Below are 20,000 nucleotides of genomic sequence, written 5' to 3' on the forward strand. Positions count from 1 at the left end.
AAATATGGAGGAAGTCAAAGTAAGATTGCTTTCACACTTGGTTCGATTGCTTGGACCAAACCTGAAATCCCCCCCCCCTTGCTAGACCCATTCACATCATATTATTTGGGTATACACTTTGGTCCGATTCTGTCATCCATGTAAGAATATTTGGAAGCTGTTTTATCCTTGTAACTAGGTAAAAACTCAAGATGTCAGCTTTTTGGTAACTCGTCTTGAAGGCCTCATTAATCTTGCAAGTAAACACTAACCCATACGTTTTACTCTTAATATCCTAAATGTTGAGTGAGCATGTAAACAGTGTAGGCAAGGACTTGGGCTTGTACTGCAGAGGCTGCTGGTTTATTACCTGAATCGGATGAACTGAAATGATCGCATGAGTTACTGAGTTCAAAGTTGTTCTGTCCTTGAGCAAAGCACTCCAGGGTGTGCTTCAGGGGACTCCAGGGGAACTGTCCTCACAGTTTGCCATCTGCTAATGGCAAATGGCAGCATCTTGACTTTTATTTGGGCTTTAGTATAAAGTCACGAGTAAAGGTTTAATGTGTAATGCTAGAGGTTAAATGCGGCGTGGAATAGTGGCTAAAGTTCAGCGCTGTTAAGTTGCTGGTTCAGTTCCCAACAAAAAGACATGAGCCATCACCATCGCCCTTGGGTTTCTGTGCATGATACCTTATCTCAGGTTGCTCTAAGTAGACTCTCCTGTCATAATTATACTGTAAGACACTATGGATAAATGTGTCTGCTAGATGACTACTTACACCTAAGATGAGAGGCAATATTTTTGAGTTAAACCAGCCTAAGGTGGTTTGCTGGTCTTAGTTGGTTTAAGGCGGTCTAGCTCCCAGCCTGGTCTAGATGGTATTCAGATGGTGTTGTTGGTCTCCCAGCCTGAACATCTGAAAAGTGTCCAAAATCTCTCTAAAACTAGCAAACAGACCAGGCTGGGAGACCACTAAAGACCAGTGCACCAACTATTTTAAGCTATTTTTGGATAGAGCGGCAAAACTTAAAACCAGATTGAAACTTTGACATTTAACTAAATATAAAATATTCCAAAACGTTTGACTCAAATGGTTGAGGGGGACTGACAGAATGAGGATTTGAGTAGTGGAGTTATAATGAACAGGCTATATAAATCTCATAAAACGTATAGTGCAGAGCTGCTGTACTGTTCAAGGAAAGGTTTCCAACACGGGAAAAGTATGGCAGAAGATATCTTGGAGGAGAGGGGAAAAACAGATGGTTGCACAATGAGCAACAAAAAGATGGATTATTGTCTTATACTAGCAGATGCAGACAGGCCAATGAGAAGTGAGTAAACTTGCCAGTGGAGACTAAACAAGCAGCTGGGTAGAAAACACCAAAAAAAGCTTTACATTACCATGATTTATTCATGTACATCGGTTACACATGAATCAGTTAAGTTACATCAACCTATTTTTTCCTCTTCGTTTAACTAATTAACTCTTTGTCAGAAAACAAAGATAACCTGCTTTTTCCTGTTTGTTTTTCAGTGTAGGAGTCAAGGAAGCACTAGATTTGGCCAGTGCTGTGACAGTTGTCACAATGTTGTCCATAAATGTGAATGATAGTGTGGCAGGGTGGAGGGCGGGGCCGGGTTGTGATTATACACACCCGGTCCCTTATCAGGCTAATAAAAGGCTGATGACAGATGGTGGTGCGGGAGAAAGAGATATTAACGGACATGTCCGTCATGTGTGTGTTTGTTTTAAGTTTCTCATTAAAATATTATTTATATTATCAAACCGGTTCTCGCCTCCTCCTTTCCATTGATCCCTTTACACTGGTACCGAAGCCCGGGAAGGAGGAGGGATGCCCGTCGCGGAGTCCTCGACACTGCCGTCCACCCAGGGGAGCGCCGCTGCCATCCACCGTGGGAGGGAGTAGACCGACCGCTCGGATGTGGTGCGAGTGGGGACTGGACTCCCCGACCTCCTGGAGCAATGGAGCCGCTGCCAGGGGCGGAGGAGAGCCCTGCCATCCCCCAGAAACGCGGAGGGGTTGACAGAAGATCACCCTCCGCGAGGGGAGGAGGGAAGTGTTCCCCGAACGCCTGGAGTGGTAGGGCCGCTACCAGGGGCGGAGGAGTGTCCCCACGAGTCGCCGAGAACGCAGAGGGGCGTTCTGACCATCGGGGGTCGTGAGTCTGACTCCGGTCCGCCAGGGGAGAAGCGGCTGTCGTCCACCTGAGAGGGTGGAGAAGTGATCGAGGACCATGCGACGGTGTATCGGAGAACCGGCGAGTAGGTTTTTTTTTTCATCTCTCTCTCCTCTCACTGCCGCTTTGCGTTGGCCTTTTCCCTCTTGTTTAAATTTTAGAGTTTTTTTGGCGGGGTACTACACTGTTACAGGAAGTACTCCCCCATTTGAATTATTTCTGTTTCCCTCCCATTGTCCCCTCCCTCGTCCAGGTAGATGGGGATGAACTGCCGGCAGACGGGGCTTAGGGCACGCCCCCCCCCAGGGAAAGGGGGAGGGGGGGGGTGTACGTCATGCCGGGGGCTCCCCAGCCTGAGAGAACGAGGGAGGAATGTGACAGGGCAGAGGGCGGGGCCTTATCAGGCTAATTAAGCCTCCGAGAGGGGTAAAGGCCGATGACAGACAGTGGTGTGGGAGAGAGAGATAGTTTACGGACATGTCCGTCATGTTTGTGTTTGTTTTAAGTTTCTCATTAAAATATTATTTATATCGTAACGCCGGTTCTCGCCTCCTTTCCATTGATCCCTTTACAGATAGGTTTTACACAGCAAAATTGACAACTGTGTAACCTTAAACTGTGCTGAAGAGAGACTGAGTGGGGGCATTGCCTGGGGTAGAGCTCAGTTTTGATGAAGTTAAGCAAGTTGGTGCAAGTTGTAGAGAATGATCCTTTCCCACTGACGGACACTCTTATATCAAGGTGATAAGCAAACTATTAATGTGCAAATATGGAAACCCATCACTGCCGGAAAGAATGGAGATAAACAGTTGGTGGTTGGCAGTATTGGATGCCACTTTAGATTCAAAAGGACTTGAATGACACTGGCAGAATTTTGAAATATTGGAGTTGTAATGTAACTACATTTTCCAGAAGCGTGACAGACAAAAAGCTACTTTTAAAATAGTGTAGCTTTGTGAAATGTTCCGAAATCTAAGTGTATCTAATCATCCAAATCATTTACAGGTGCTGTGAGTGATTTTAGCTGTTCTACTTCCACGAGACTGAGCCGTTCGATTAGCCACGCCCCCTCTTTCCAAAACCCCTGCACTCCAAAGATACCAAATAAGCTTTATTGAGACCCACATCGTGGAATGAAATGGTTAGTAAAAACAACAGAGGCAAAATAGCACCCTCAACTGACCACTGTTATGAATAACATAGCATTAAAATGGCGGTAAGTCTCAATAATTCACTGCAACTACAATACTAAGAGAACGGGCAACACTATTGACAGGTTGAAAGCGTCATTGTCCGCGGCTCGCAGACACACATTTGTTTGCTGTTTACAGAGTATAGAGCTGTCACAGAGACAGGTGAGATATCTCACAACACGTATTTCAGTAAATCTCTCAGGGAACATGTTTTATGCACCTTTCCATGAAATCTAAATGAACCACTTAAAATAAACAAATACATTATATTTTGTGTTGGGAACTCAAAGTCACAATGTGTTGGGTTTGTTTGGACAGTTTATGTAAATGAACTAGTTCACCTAAAGGGACTTATGGTCCATATGTCACTGTCTCCTGTTTTGAAGTGAAATATTTAGTTAACGGACCCATTGCTATTCACTATATAACAACACAGAATATAAACTCAGTTATATAAAATAGGGTGGTTTCTAGTTTTATTCATTTATATTTAGTATGTATTCAATTGAATGTTGTCACTCCAATTGTTTAATGTCACCCATATTAAATATATAACAATCAGAAGATATTATTACATTATTACAAGCTTATTGTAGAATTAAGATCATCTGATCTTTAAATATATACAGTGTATATATAACTACAGCACAGGAAACGTATGAGAGAAGATATTTTGAGCAGAGAGGAAGAAACGGGTGTTTGCACAATGTGGAGTATTCTCTCCAGCTGTGATGCTGTTTGTGATGTTCTCAAACAATGTCAGGAGTGTAGTTTGAGAAGGCATCTGTAGATTTCTTCACTGTTGTGTAAAAACAAACGACTGAAGCTGGCTATTTCTTCCCTGAAGTACGCCACCATTTTTCTCTTCTTTATGTTTTATAATGTTTCTCTGTTTTTCTTTCACTGTAGACGGTGCGTCATGGATTTACCTATCAGCCCACAGCTCTGGCCTTTGACCCTGTGCAGAAGATCCTTGCCATCGGCTCTCGTTCCGGAGGAGTGCGGCTGTATCCTTTTCCACCATGCTCCAATGCTATTTTCTCCACAGTGTAGATTTGACATTGGGAGGACTTTTGGGCTTTGGGATAGCTGCTGTCTGAGGTAAGGTATAATGCTGTCATGTTTCCTTTCTTTAAATACCTCCCTGTGGCAAAGAGGGGTGTAAGACCGTTTAACTGACTCCCAGAGGAATCGTTGCAGACAGCTACTAATGCAAAATGACTGACAGAAAGAGAGAGAGAGAGAGAGAGACAGACAGGAGAGAGACTGACTATGAAGGCTGTCTGACTATATGAAGCAGTTTTCATATAGTTTAAAAAATATAATGTAATAAAATGATTTATCAATCCATGACAAGCACTGATTAGTGATCACATAAAAAAATCCATATTTGGATTAACATTTTCTTTTCTTTGGCAACATTAAAACCAATATAGAGACACTGTATATACATTCAAAACATTAATCACAGAAAATAGAGAAAAGGTCTGTGTGCAGAGATAGATGTGGTCAAATAGAGCAGGTTGAGAGACAGGAAACTCAACATCTCGGTGGATGATGTGGCAGACAGATAAAAGACGAGAAGAAAGGAGGAAGGGACATTTTTGCATCACAGTGAATTCGCTTTCTGCAAGTTATGGATCTGTCATTATTAACGCAGACGTCTGTGGATAGTGTTACTTAACTGTGAAAAGCATGACTCTCTGTCTGTCTGCCGTGCTCTCTCTCTCTCTCTCTCTCTCTCTCTGTCTCTCTCTCTCAATCTGACACTTGTTTTCTCTCACCTTGTCTTATTTCTGTCTCTCTGCCTGGCTCTCATTCTTTGCAATTGTATTAAAGGGGGTCCTACTCAATTGGGAGTCATTTTTGGGTCAACTGAATGTCTAGGCATGGATTATTCTAAAGGATCCACTGCATGCAGAGTTATAGGGGGCTTTCACTGGCAGTTTAGTCGGAAACAGAGCCTGGATTTCATGAAAAATTGGGAGCCGACGATGGTACCAAACCCGAGTACTTGTAAGAGGTGGTCTTAGCTCAGTTGCAATGAAACTGTGTCAAGGTTTGCATGAGTGAAAAAGCAACCTGTACACGGGTTCACATTTATTCAGGAAGTAAAATAACCTGCATAACCTGCATTCTGGATGTTTTAAGCTTGACAGCATCATCAGTTTTAATTTACAGTTTCTTAATGGCCCCTTAAACCTCTGGTTATGTTCGGGTCATTCTGACCTCTTTAAGACTTCAAAACTTGGAAATACTTTTCCTGCAAATTCTCCTCCCTGCCCAGTAGATGGCGATATGCACAGATAATGCGAAATGCCAAAAACAAAAGAATAATTATTGTAAAAAAGTATAGATACGATTTATTGCAAAGAGGACGTTTCTCACCCAAACCGATCATATATCTTCTGAAGATATGGGTTTAACCACAGGATTGTTATGGATTACTTTTACGTGGCCTTTATGTGCTTTTTTGGACCTTCAAAGTTCTGGTCACCATTCACTTACATTATGTGAACCTACAGAGCTGAAATATTCTTCTAAAAAATGTGTTTGTGTTCAGGAATTATTATAGTTTTTTAACTGTAATTTTAAGAATGATTTAGTCAAGTCATTGTTATATGTAAAGCGCCTTTCACAACACACATCGTTACGAAGCAGCTTTACAGAAGCCCTCAGTTCATCCCCATAATCGACTGAAGTGATGTCTATTACAGCGGACTTCAGAGGATTAACTGTAAATAGTACATGTACTCTCTTGTTAAACTTAATATACATTTTACCATTAATTATACAGTCAAATTATAATTTTTACATCAATTATTTACAACATTTAACCATAAAATGACATGCATTTTCTTGTTAATGCATCCTTTTTTGCCATATATTTTAAGGTAACTATAGTTAACCAATTTTACTGTAGCATTTTTACAGTACAGATTTGTTTTCAGTGTTTACATCTACAGTAAAAGAACAGTACAGGAGGTGGTTTCAGTTAAAATGTGAAAAACAAGCCTATGTCAATGTTCATGTTAATAATCAAAAGGAGGGTGTGCTGTATATCTTCTGTACTCTACTGGCTCTTATTTAACCCGAACAGAAATCTCGTTGGGAATTTTGTCTCAAAGCATAAGGGTTAACTCCAGTGAAGGTAAATCTTAAAGCTACAGCACACAATGAGCAGTGTAGAGCGAGCTCCATAAAGAAATGATTTACTGAGGCTGGAGTGGAAGTACTAGCATTGATATATTTTGATCCTTTAAAAGCCATTGTAGCACTGATCTATTATAGATCAGTGGATTGTACACGAGGATGAGAATAGTGTTGAAAAGGACCCCATTTAAAACTATCAGCACATGAAACGTTATAGGCGTACATCTCACAGATAGGCCTAGCCAACATCTGAAACCCTGTCTTACCAAAGCCATCATTGATAAACTTTCGGCACCCAGATAGGAATATATATCATTTACAATATTTTCATTTTGGGAAAACAAACTCCTGGACTGTTGGCCAAGGTTTTGACCTCAGTTCCACATCTTTAGAGAGGACAGCTCCCATACTGAAGAACTTATATGAAGAACTAATAACAAGCTATCTACATGCTGGTTTGGGAAACCCAGCCCGTGATGGGAATTTTACAACTCCATCTGAGTGACATCATTATTTGTAGTACAATACCATCCCACACGTCATTCCTCCATCTCCCATCTCAGTTGAAACGTTTTAATTTAAAATGGGAAGCACATTTTCTTTCAAATCAGATGATAAAATTGGACACAAATGTAGAAATATATCTGGTGTGGACACTTCATAAGAGTCTATGGGAAATGACGGAGTTCTGGAAATATTGAAAAGTTGTTCCGGTTTCTATGAAAGTGGAGCGTAGTTCTAGCGGGAAGACCAGCAGCTGTACATCATCGCACCATTAGCGGGGTAACTCCCAGCCAATCGCACGTAAGCCGTTGCTTTATAAGTCCGCTCACAATCTATCACATTGCTGTTTCAACATGTATGTGCAGTATTTGAATGGCGATCTATTAGAATGATATAATTGAATGATCGGAGCAAGTGAAAACAGTCCAACACTTTGACTTTCAGAAAAGTCAAAGAATTCCACGTTTGGAGTGATGGTGGTGTAGTGGGCTAAAGCACATAACTGGTTATCAGAAGGTTGCTGGTTTGATCCCCACAGTCACCACCATTGTGTCCTTGAGTAAGACACTTAACTCCAGGTTGCTCCGGGGGGATTGTCCCTGTAATAAGTGCACTGTAAGTCACTTTGGATAAAAGCCTCTGCCAAATGCATAAATGTGAATGTAAAAAAATCCTCCTCCTTCCGGGTAAAGTCTCACTCCCACTCTGCTTCCACTCCGAACATCTCACATACACTGCAACTCCCGCGCTGGCCATAGTGTATAGGTTTTTACTACAGCTTACTGTTTTTCTGTGCTTCCCTTTCTGTTTCCTGACTCTTTCTCTGACTCTGGGCAGAATGGCATATCTAGTTAATGCTCTTGTTCAGAGCTCTGTATTGATTGAGAGCATGCAAAGTTAAACATTCACACTGCACTATTGATTACCAACGTCTCTGTGCACTCACCGCATACACTGTCTGCAAATCATTTTTATAGAGGAATACTCAAAGTGTGCCTGTATGAGTCTGCGTGTTTGTGCTCATTTGAGGAAATGTTTGTAAATATATTCAAATAGTAATACTCTTTATAGCCTATAAAGGAAGACGATAAGAGCAGAAAAGTGAATATCACACACATACACTTGTAACTATATCAAAATAGACTCTATGCTGAAGCAAGCAAGGAGCACACCATACTGCCAGTTATGTTGATGTCATCTCTGTTTGTGTATGTGTGTGTGCTGATGCAGAAGTTGGCAGGGTTGCAGCATGCAGGACTGAGATTTGCGTGGCATTCCCTTGACTGTAGACAACTGCACAAGGTTCTGTGAATGAAGACAAAGAATCAATCTCACACTAATCCAATAAAGTCAATCTGAACTCGAGGAGAGGAAGAGATGTTATAGAATCAAACACAGCTGAAACTAACCCAAATTCAAATCCCATTTCCACAACTTTGACCCCTTTCCTACCGTATCCTAACAAACGCAATTGACATGTTCACGTAACAGTAATTTGAGAAACTTTGCACTTGTCCTCCGCACCAACCCTTTGATGTGCATTTAAGCATGCAAACTGATACAAAATAAACTGTTCACTGTTTCAAACCATGAGGACTGTCTCCTAAATGTACCCCTATGAGTATGTATCTATCATCGTTTGTATTATTTGTTAGGATCTTCTCTGTGACATCTGTGCACTGTGGGTTGTGTGAGGTAGTCCTTATCATATCAGGTACTGAATAGAGAATTACTGTCCAGAAGGAGGCTGGAAATATAATTCTCTACGTGTGTTCAAACTTCAAAGACATCATTGAATTCAATGTGTACTCCTTAAAGAGTTTGAGTTTGTTCCAATCTCTGAATGTGTGAGTGTCTGCATGTGAACAGGCAATACAATTCTCCTCCGTGATGAGCTGTCGATTCTCATCCAAGCAGACTAGCGGAAATAGCGAGAGAGAATGAGGAGAGGAATTGGTGAGGAGTGGTGATTAATTATGGTGAGATGGCAGAGGTGGGTGGAGTCACATAACCTTCTGCATTTCTTTCTTTTTCTGACCCTTTTTTTGGATGGGAGCGAGAGAGTGAGAGAGAGAGAGAGAGAGAGAGAGAGAGAGAGAGACTGAAAGAGCAGGAACTGTTTCCATTATCAGGCAGGGCACGTTCAGAGTTCACTGCAGCTTCTGTCTAGTTAATGTTGAAATGATGGGCGAAACACACACACACATGCACACCCATCCAAACACATCGAAACATACAGAGAGACCAAGGCAATGACAGATGTCTTGTGCGTGTGGTCAGAGTGACAGTGAGATATTGGCGCTGGCGCTGGCATATTGGTGCTGCCATCTTTCCCGTCGACAATATTTCACCCTTCAACATATTCCCTCGTTCTCTGCTCTAACATCTTTGCTCCACTCCTTTCATCCTAGTTTATTCTCCAACAATCTATCTTGATTTAACATTTGTTAACAGTTCCCATTATAATTGTTTCTAGAACAATCTCATAGCTTCAGATATATATACATATAGTATATAGTGCAAAAATGGCAAGAGCTTTTTCAAAGCAGTAAGCTCCAATCTGGCTAGCTTTATGTGATTTCCGAGGATCAGAGTGCACAGATTTTTATCAGTCTGCCAGGAAAGTTGTGTCTAAAAGTTCACAGGCAGTGCATCCGGAAAGTATTCACTTCACTTTTTCCACATGTTGTTATGTTACAGCCTTATTCCAAAATTTATTAAATTCATTAGTTTCCTCAAAATTCTACAAACAATACCCCATAATGACAATGTGAAAGAAGTTTGTTTGAAATATTTGCAAATTTATAAAAAAAATTAAAAGAAAAAAAAATCACATGTACATAAGTATTCACACCCTTTGCCATGACACTCAAAATTGAGTTCAGGTGCTTCCTGTTTCCACTGATCATCCTTGAGATGTTTCTAAACTTGATTGGAGTCCACTTGTGATACATTCAGTTGATTGGACATGATTTGGAAAGGCACACACCTGTCTATATAAGGTCCCACAGTTAACAGTTCATGTCAGAGCACAAACCAAATCATGAATTCCAAGGAATTGTCTGTAGACCTCTGAGACAGGATTGTATCGAGGCACAGATCTGGGGAAGGGTACAGAAACATTTCTGCAGCATTGAAGGTCCCAATGAGCACAGTGACCTCCATCATCCATAAATGGAGGAAGTTTGGAACCACCAGGACTCTTCCTAGAGATGGCCGCCCGGCCAAACTGAGCGATCGGGGAGAAGGGCCTTAGTCAGGGAGGTGACCAAGAACCTGATGGTCACTCTGACAGAGCTCCAGCGTTTCTCTGTGGAGAGAGAAGAACCTTCCAGAAGAACAACCATCTCTGCAGCACTCCACCAATCAGGCCTGTATGGTAGAGTGGCCTGACGGAAGCCACTCCTCAGTAAATGGCACATGACAGCCAGCCTGGAGTTTGCCAAAAGGGACCTGAAGGACTCTCAGACCATGAGAAACTAAAATTCTCTGGTCTGATGAAACAAAGATTGAACTCTTTGGCCTGAATGGCAAGCGTCATGTCTGGAGGAAACAGGCACCGCTCATCACCTGGCCAATCCCATCCCTACAGTGAAGCATGGTGGTGGCAGCATCATGCTGTGCGGATGTTTTTCAGCGGCAGGAACTGGGAGACTAGTCAGGATCGAGGGAAAGATGAATGCAGCAATGTACAGAGACATCCTTGATGAAAACCTGCTCAAGATCACTCTGGATCTCAGACTGGGGCAAAGGTTCATCTTCCAACAGGACAACGACCCCAAGCACACAGACAAGATAACAAAGGAGTGGCTACGGGACAACTCTATGAACGTCCTTGAGTGGCCCAGCCAGAGCCCAGACTTGAACCCGATTGAACATCTCTGGAGAGATCTGAAAAAGGCTGTGCACCGACACTCCCCATCCAATCTGATGGAGCTTGAGAGGTCCTGCAAAGAAGAATGGGAGAAACTGCCCAAAAATAGGTGTGCCAAGCTTGTAGCATCATACACAAAAAGACTTGAGGCTGTAATTGGTGCCAAAGGCGCTTCAACAAAGTATTGAGCAAAGGGTGTGAATACTTATGTACATGTGATTTTTATGTTTTACATTTTTTAACAATTTGCAAAGATTCAAACAAACTTCTTTCACATTGTCATTATGGGGTATTATTTGTAGAATTTTGAGGAAAATAATGAATTTTGGAATAAGGCTGTAACATAACAAAATGTGGAAAAAGTGAAGTGCTGTGAATACTTTCCGGATGCACTGTAAGTAGGGCTTGTAAGATAAAAGTAGCTGCTGGATTAGGCAAAGGTTGTTCCAGGTTTGTGGCATCTAGTCGTTGAAAGATATTCAAAAGCCGGCTGCACATTGTACGATTTTTACGGTCCTTTCCGATTGTTGCTTGTGAGACTGTACAGTATCTTGGGTAAAAGCCATGTGTGGCAGGGCGGAGGGCGGGGCCGGGTCGTGATCCTATGCACCCGGTCCCGTATTAGGCTAATCAAGCCTCTGAGGTATAAAGGTCGACTGCAGGGTGTCGTGCGGGAGAGAGAGATCGTTAGCGGACATGTCTGTCGTGTGTGTTTATGTTGTCTTTTAAGTTTCTCATTAAAATATTATTTATATTGACCGTGATAGAGCACTGCCACCGCTGAATCAGCGGGAGAGTGAGAAAAGGTGCGAGTGGAGAAACACACAGAGAGAGAGAGAGAGGAGATAGAAGAACTTGCTCGCCGGCTCCCGGACGCGCTGTCAACCGGTCCTCAACCGCTCACTTTTGCACTTCTGTTTTTGCAGTTCAAAACATCACATCTCACATTTACATGTATGTACTGTATATGATAGAACATTACAATTTCACACTATACATGTGTTGGGAAATTCCACAAAAATGTCAACCACATCATGGAAAAATGTCATGTTTAAACCAAAGGAACCAAACCCCCTTTCAAATTCTGTATTATAGTGGTATAATGGACAATGAATAATGTCATCCAGACCGCTAGAGGGCGCCGCCTGCACACACAGCGCTGAATGAACCACTGAATGCAGAAACACAGCCTTTTAAGGTTTAGTAATAGAGCAAGGCAATATTGTGATTTCAATACTAATTAAATCTAACATGCAGCATTAATGATATTATACCAATATCTCAGAATTCAAAGTTTGCAGGTTTCAAAATGTTTTGGATTTCTTCCCTCATCATGTATCCTAAAGTTTAGTGCTGGCGTTTTTTCCACATTAACATGAGAATGAGACAGAATTTCTTAGGAGAGCCAAAACTTCTAAATACTGTGGATATTACTATCTCTGGATTGTGCATTTTAATTTATAGAGTTTGTGTTACTAATAAATTATGAATAAATCATCTGTGTTTTAGTGCTTATTACCGATATGCCGATGATATCGACTGAGAATTCCAGAGACCTGTGTGATATAGTTTTGTATGACTTTGCTCTCTCAGTTATGGCCATTTTCAGTGAACTGTGGTTCATCATTTACATGTCTGTCAGATGGTCTCTTCTTATCGCCGTTGGTGGTTTTTGGTTGTAATGTGGACCAGAACGTATCTGATAGTCAAAGTTCTGGCTATATGAAACTATAATATGTGTCACTGGCTATGCAATAGCTTGTTGAATGACATCAAAGTTTTCGTAAAGCATAGGTTTAAGCCTTGTTTCTGCGTAAAAGAAATGCTGCTTTACTGTTGTGCAAAACTGGCAATAGATTGTTAAAACTGCACTACATAACTTTGTGCTCTCTAGCGACATCTGTGGTTGAAACATACAATGGCAAGCAGTACATTACGTCAATCGTGTTCTGGTACTGTTCTTCTGACGGATGAATCTCCCAATTTGAGCTTGCCTGGACATGTGTGTGATCATGACTGGAGCTGTAGTCCTAACGGAAATATTACTTGTTTCGATGAAGATAAAAAACCCTCTTATTTTTAAATAAGTAAATCGCTTTCCTGAAACTACACTCAAAGCACATTTAAGTGAGAACAATCTTTAAATCTGTCCTGAACTGTGTCGGAACATGAGACAGGCTACTTCTTTCCTGCGTGTGCGGACATGACGTAATGACGCAAGGATGAACGTCATAAGACAGCGATTTTGCCCCAAATCGAACCTGACAGCTCAAAATACAAATCATTTTTATAGGCTTGCTTTGCTGAATAGGGCGAGTTAAGGACATTGTTTTGAGCTCTGATTGTTTATGTACTCAAACAATAATGGCAATTTGTTGGCAAAAAATCTTACATAGTGAAACAGGATGATCCTGTTGACATCATTAGTATTCATCCTGTTAGCAAATCTCTGTGTTGTGGACTCGAAAATTGTTGCCAAACAATTTGACCATGATTACACACAGACAGAAACACACACGTGTAGCTAGGGACCCATGCTAAGAGCTTAATTACATTTGATTTAATCTTATTTATAGTGAATGTTGCTACTAAAATTAATGAATATTTTATGGCTGCAATAAGATACTGGACACACACACACACACACACACACACACACACACACACACACACACACACACACACACACACACACACACACACACACACACACACACACACACATACACACACACAGACACACACACACACACACACACACACACACACACACACACACACACACACATACACATACACACATACACACACACACATATACACATATACACATATACACACACACACACACATACATACATATACACACACACATATATAGGTTGCAGCAATGTATATTATATTTCTCTTTTGATGGTTAACTCAAATGTTGTGAAAGGTCATAGCAAGGCAGGAGAAAGATAAATAATGTGTGATTAACGTGTGTGTGTGTGTGTATCTTGCACTAAGTGAGGCCTGCCATTCTTTACTTATTGAAGATAATGTTTGGATTATGTTTTTTGTGTCCTTGAGCAACACCCGTTCAGGCTTCAATGAACTGCTAATCAAATTGTTTTGGTGTGTTGTGTGTTGTGTGTTATGTTTGCACATTTCTAGGTGTGTGTGTGAGGTTAATGGTTTGTCCTCATATGTGTGAGATGCATAATGAACTGCCTCCTTGACTTGGTCTCTGTTTGTTGGAGTGGTCAAGTTCTGGCAGATGCTGATTGGATAATTATCAGAGGGATGGAGGGAGAGTGGCAGAGTGAGGGAAGGACAGAAAAGGGAGATATATGGTGTTATTCTGTCATTGTGCAGAAATGATTGCAATTAGAGCCACTGAAAGAAAGGCTGAATGGATTTGATGAGTGTGGAGGTGGAGGAGAGGTTGAAGAGGAGATCAAAAGAATGAAGGAGGAATAAAACTGATGGTCTGGTGAACACACACACACACACACACACACACACACACACACACACACACACACACACATGCACACACACACACACACACACACACACACACACACACACACACACACACACACAGAGATGTGTGACATTCCTGCACTCTTAAGTACAGGTTCTTCAGTGGTTCTTTGTAGCACCATAGGTTCAGCAAAGAACCCTCCTTTTATCAAGAAACATTTTTCAATGTATGCAGTTCTTTGAAGAGTGAAAAAATATATATTTATGTTTCATTATAGGTTCTTCTGATCAGTGTATTGGTTTCTAGATTTTTTTAAAGCACCTGTGGATTGATGGTTTTCTAAAGAACCAGAGAATATAAGACTGTAAAACCATTTTTGGTTTTAACATCAACCTTTATTTTGTCAAAGTTGGGGAGTGAAGAATAAAGAAAGGTCCTAGTATAATGGGGTGGGATCCGGTGGCTGCATGCTTTTATGAGGGGCGGTGGCTTCTTTATAGTGGCCTGGGTTCCCTGGGCCCACAGCATGTGGGGGAATGGTGGCCTGGCATCCTGGCCCATCAGCCATGAGGCACGCTGTCCTTCCTGGTATCAGGGAACGGGTCTGGCAACACATCTAATTTCACACCGGAACCCTACTCGCTCCATTCCAGGACCTGCGAGGACGTCAGCATGCATGCATAGGGTAGGCTAGAGACCGGTTCTTTGAGAAGAGGTGTGCACCATCTTTAAAAGCAGTGCTGATGGGGCCCTCACATGAAACATGAGAAGAAAAGGATCTGATTATTTACATATATTTATTTATATACTGAGAGACTGAATTAGTGACTATGGTCGCAGCAAAAGACTCGGCAAAGGACTTCATACCAGTCTCACCACCTTCATCTTCATTGAGCCTGATGTTCCCCTTCAGATGGATTGAATACCCACGGCTGTCAAGAGGTCCATAGACCTTATTCAAAGCAGCGACATCTTGAATGTTTTGACGGGAATGACAACGAGGCTGTAAGGGATATACTTACCATCTCATTAATGGGTTGTACTGCAGTTTAAAGTGTTGTTGGATCGTTCTGCTGACAAAACATTGAAAAAACATATTTTCAATAACATTCAATAGGTCAAAAACTTTAGGAGCTTGTTTCAGCTTCATACCATGCGTGCCAGTGATGGTGAAGAGATGGTAAGTCTATCCCTCACAGTCTTGTTGTCATTCCCATTCAAAATCAAAGATGGCACTACCATGAATAAGGTCCATTCCCACCTTCAGCTTGCTCACATATCATGCCATTAGCAGTTCTTTCTGCTTAATTGCAAGAACCTGTAAAGATTATTCACGTCTTATTTCTATCCTGAGAGCAATCGGCTAAATGTGATTGCAACAGCGGTTAGTTAGTTGGTTCGCCAGCCTATTGGTTTGCTATTTTGATATCCAATGCAATCACATGCATACATTTATTAGTGTGGCCACTGTACACTATATTGTGTACTGCATTTCCCAGATTACATGGAAAATGGAGGATCCAAAATGTAATTTTATTTTATCTCGTGCATTTGTTTACTCAATGAGTCGACGTCTGCGATGAGCAGATAGAAAAAAGGCAATGAATGAATTAAAGAGATAGAAAGAGAAAGAGATGGTTGGACGGATGGATGGATGAGTGAACTGAACAGATTTTGCATGTTTTGCATTTAATATGTCTGTGTGTGTGTGTGTGTGTGTGTGTGTGCGTGTGTGTGGGTGTGTGTGTGTGTGTGTGTGTGAGCGTGTATTTATCACTTTGTGGGGACCAAATGTCCCCATAAGGATAGTAAAACCCGAAATGTTTGACCTTGTGGGGACATTTTGTTGGTCCCCATGAGGGAAAACAGCTTATAAATCATACTAAATTATGTTTTTGAAAATGTAAAAATGCAGAAAGTTTTCTGTGAGGGTTAGGTTTAGGGGTAGGGTTAGGTTTAGGGGATAGAATATAAAGTTTGTACAGTATAAAAACCATTATGTCTATGGAAAGTCCCCATAAAACATGGAAACACAACATGTGTGTGTGTGTGTGTGTGTGTGTGTGTGTGTGTGTGTGTGTGCCTGTGCATTCATTCTGTCTGTACGTCAGACTTACTGCATATACAGTGGCATGACATCAAACATCTTTGCTTTTTGTGAGTCTCGTGCCATTCATCATTGAAGTCAAACCTTGAATATGCTCAAGAACAAATGAGGTTTGAGAGCTGAGGAGGATTGGGGTTTTTTCAGCCCATATCGATTTAAATGATGTTTTCCTCACACAAAGCAACTAAATGGCTTCAGAAGATTTGGAATATAAAGCACAAGACTTTTGGACTATTTTATGGTCTATTTTGTTCTTTTTGGAGGTAGACCATGGTCACCATTTGTTCAAAATAACTCCTTTTGTGTTCCACGGAAGAAAGAACGGTTTAGAAAGACATGAGGGCAATACATTTTTTGGTGAACTATTTTTTGAATGAATCTTTAAGAAACATAGAGCACGTATATATGCGTCAGGACACAAACACAACTGCGCTTACCTGAAAGAAAATGCTCATTTCTATCATATGTAGTTTTCAGTCCCACAGCAGCAGAGCAGCAGGTGGTTATTTTATCTGAAATGAGGGTTACGGGGACAAGAAATGTCTCCAGCACTGGGCTATTATTCATTGTCATTTTCTCCATTTACATTTTTTGCAATCAGTCACCTGTTCTTCTATTATCGTCATCATTATAATTAGCAATTGCCCTTGAATGAGGGACATGCCTGTCATTTAAATATGATTTGCTTTGTAGATAATGCTAGATTTTGATTCCTGCACTGATTGGAGTGGAAAGATAGCAAGATTGATAGATGTATTCTGTCTAAAACTGTGACATGGCTTTCATTCTGTCTGTAAAACAAAACATTTCGCTCACACACATTGCAAAGTCCACAAACAAACAAAGTGTAATGTTCTGAAAACTCATTACTTACAGCTGTCTCTGTACATTTAAAGATGAAATGATTTCTCCTAACTATTGTAAGGCATTCAGAACTGTAAACACTGTCTCTGTGGCCTGTCCAGCTCGATACACAACGGCTCAAGCAATGGTGTGAATTGGTGGCAGGACTATTGGTTTGTTTGATCAACGGTGGATGGGATGGCCACTAGTGGCGCAGCAATTAAACACTTGAGCTTGAACAAGATACAGTATGAGAAAGTATTTTAACAAGGAAAAATGTTACTTTTAACCTTTAAGTAACAATTGTACATGCCATAATCAAATTCACAATTGTTGGATGTTGTTTTTCTGACTGTGTTGACTTTTCAGTTTAACCTCTTCCTATTTGAAGAGAAGTGAATGAATCACATTTCTGTGGATGTAGCTTCTCAATATCTAGATAGCTTTACATAAGACACATCTCTCACACATTTAGAACACAGGTCAGTGTGTGTGTGTGTGTGTGAGTGTGTGTGTGTGTGTGTGTGTGTGTGTGTGTGTGTGTGGGTGTATGAGTGTGTTTAAAGCAAGATTATTCAACAGCCCACATAGTGACTCACCACTTGTCATCTGACCAGCTCATGTTCCACAAAGAGAGATATATAGATAGATAGAGAGAGCCCAAATCCCCTCTTATTTTTTGTGTATGTGTGTGTGTGTGTGTGTGTGTGTGTGTGTGTATGTGTGTGTGTGTGTGTGTGTGTGTGTGTGTGTGTGTGTGTGTGTGTGTGTGTGTGTGTGTGTCATGGGTTACTGTATAGAAAGGATACATTTTGAGGGAAAGAGATTGTTACATGTGTACATTTGCTAACTTTGTCCTTAAACACTGTAATAGTTCACCCAAAACTGAAAATGATGTCATCATTTACTCCCCCTCATGCCATTCCAGATCTGTACTTTCTTCTGAAGAAAACAAGTGAAGATTTGTAGAAAAATATCTCAGCTCTGTAGGTCCATACAATGCAGGTGAAGACTGATCAAGCTTTTGAAGCTCCAAAAAGGAGATTAAGTCAGCATAAAAGTAATCCACATGACTCCAGTGGTTTAGTCAATGTCTTCTAAATTGATAAGATGCTTCACAAAAACATTTGTCTTAAGATGTTATCTTCAGCTTTAGTGTGTCAGTAGGACATTTTAGACTCCCAAACATTTCTTATGCAAATAGAATAGAAGAACAGGGAACCCTGCAACAGATGACACGATCCCCACAGGATATTGAGTCAGTCTGAGATTACAAGAAGAGACAGAAGCAATCGAGACAGCCGAAATAGAAAGAAGAACTATGATGTATTCTCCAAGAAGCTTGGAACATCCTATCTGCAACAACCAAGAAAAACTGTGTCCAGGTGTATCTATTGGTGCTGTTTTGAAACACCAAATATTGATTTAGCATTTTTATGTTTTCTGGACTTTGTATGACACTAATAGATAAATGAAGACTATTTATGGCATTATTTTTAAAGACATCCTCCCTATGAAACACTTCTCTCAAGTGCCTAACACTTTTGCTGCCTTTTCACCTTTCATTGTCATTGCAGTCTCTAAGCACGGTCATGATTTCAAGCTTAATTACACTTCCTCGTGCTTGACCAGTGTTCATCTCCTCCAAAAAATAACAGATGAAAATTAGATGAAAAAGGTTCATCATGACTATATAATAGTCGAATCATGACTATAGTGAATAGCCGAAAATATGACAAGATCAAAGTGGTACTGCAAGAAATGAAGAAATGAAGAAACATCTATAGAATCTGTATATTGAAGAAGATATTAGATATATTCATCTAACCCATTAATAATTGAGGATTTCTCTGCTTGAGTTGAACACAGGGGTGTGATACCTCATTCGAACGCATCCCACTGATACATGTGATTTAATCTATATCCACACATATATGTAATATAACAACACAGTGAAGCGAATGAACGGTTGAACCTGAACTAAAGCTAGTCATGATATGTGTAATTTGCATTTCCATAAGAAACACGCTACACGCAATGCTTTCAAAATCAATATGTTTCTAAAGCATGAAGAATTTGAGTATAGTAGACTAACTTCTAACAGTAGCGAATACTTTAGTCTATTCATCGTTGTTTTAGGAGATCAGTTTTTTCACAATGTATAGTTATATGATTAATACATTTTTAAATGAAAAAATATTTATAATTTTTGTCCTTAAATGTTTTGAATTGACTGATTTGATTGAAAAAATGTGGAGTTTTTTTATCCAGTTTGCACATCGTCGTCACCTAAAAGATTTACTAAACTAAAATCATATGCCATTTTCATCAGAGTAAAACAGACTTAAACTAATGAATATGAGATGACAAAATATTGTCTAATTTTAAATGACATTTTCATCAAAAGAGTAAAACTATGACTAAAACAAAACACTTTGCTTGATCATGCACAGATGCTGGATGCTCTATGGGAAGTGTAATCGAGATAATTGTGCTTAGAGACTGCAATGGCATGATTTACTGTGGAAAAAAAGAGTTATATTTTTGTCTGTTCTCACCCAAAACCAACTGGATTAAACTACCGGTGTCTAAACGATTATCTTTATGCTGACTTCATCTGCTTTTTGGAGCTTCAAAGTTCTGGTGACCATTCACTTGCATTTAATGAACCTACA

At 40.5% G+C, this 20,000-nt stretch overlaps 1 protein-coding gene across 9 annotated transcripts in view; it reads left to right on the forward strand.

Moving 5' to 3' along the window:
- Positions 1 to 20,000, forward strand: part of LOC127654653 (syntaxin-binding protein 5-like) — a 184,760-nt gene that overhangs the window by 25,227 nt on the left and 139,533 nt on the right. For all 9 annotated transcript variants that reach the window (XM_052141891.1, XM_052141894.1, XM_052141892.1 and 6 more), the window contains exon 2: positions 4,285 to 4,382. In XM_052141891.1, the coding sequence (XP_051997851.1) occupies positions 4,285 to 4,382 (98 nt within the window). The remainder of the gene's footprint in view (positions 1 to 4,284; positions 4,383 to 20,000) is intronic.

This window comes from Xyrauchen texanus, chromosome 14, assembly GCF_025860055.1.
Source record: "Xyrauchen texanus isolate HMW12.3.18 chromosome 14, RBS_HiC_50CHRs, whole genome shotgun sequence".
Classification (NCBI taxonomy): Eukaryota; Metazoa; Chordata; class Actinopteri; order Cypriniformes; family Catostomidae; genus Xyrauchen; species Xyrauchen texanus.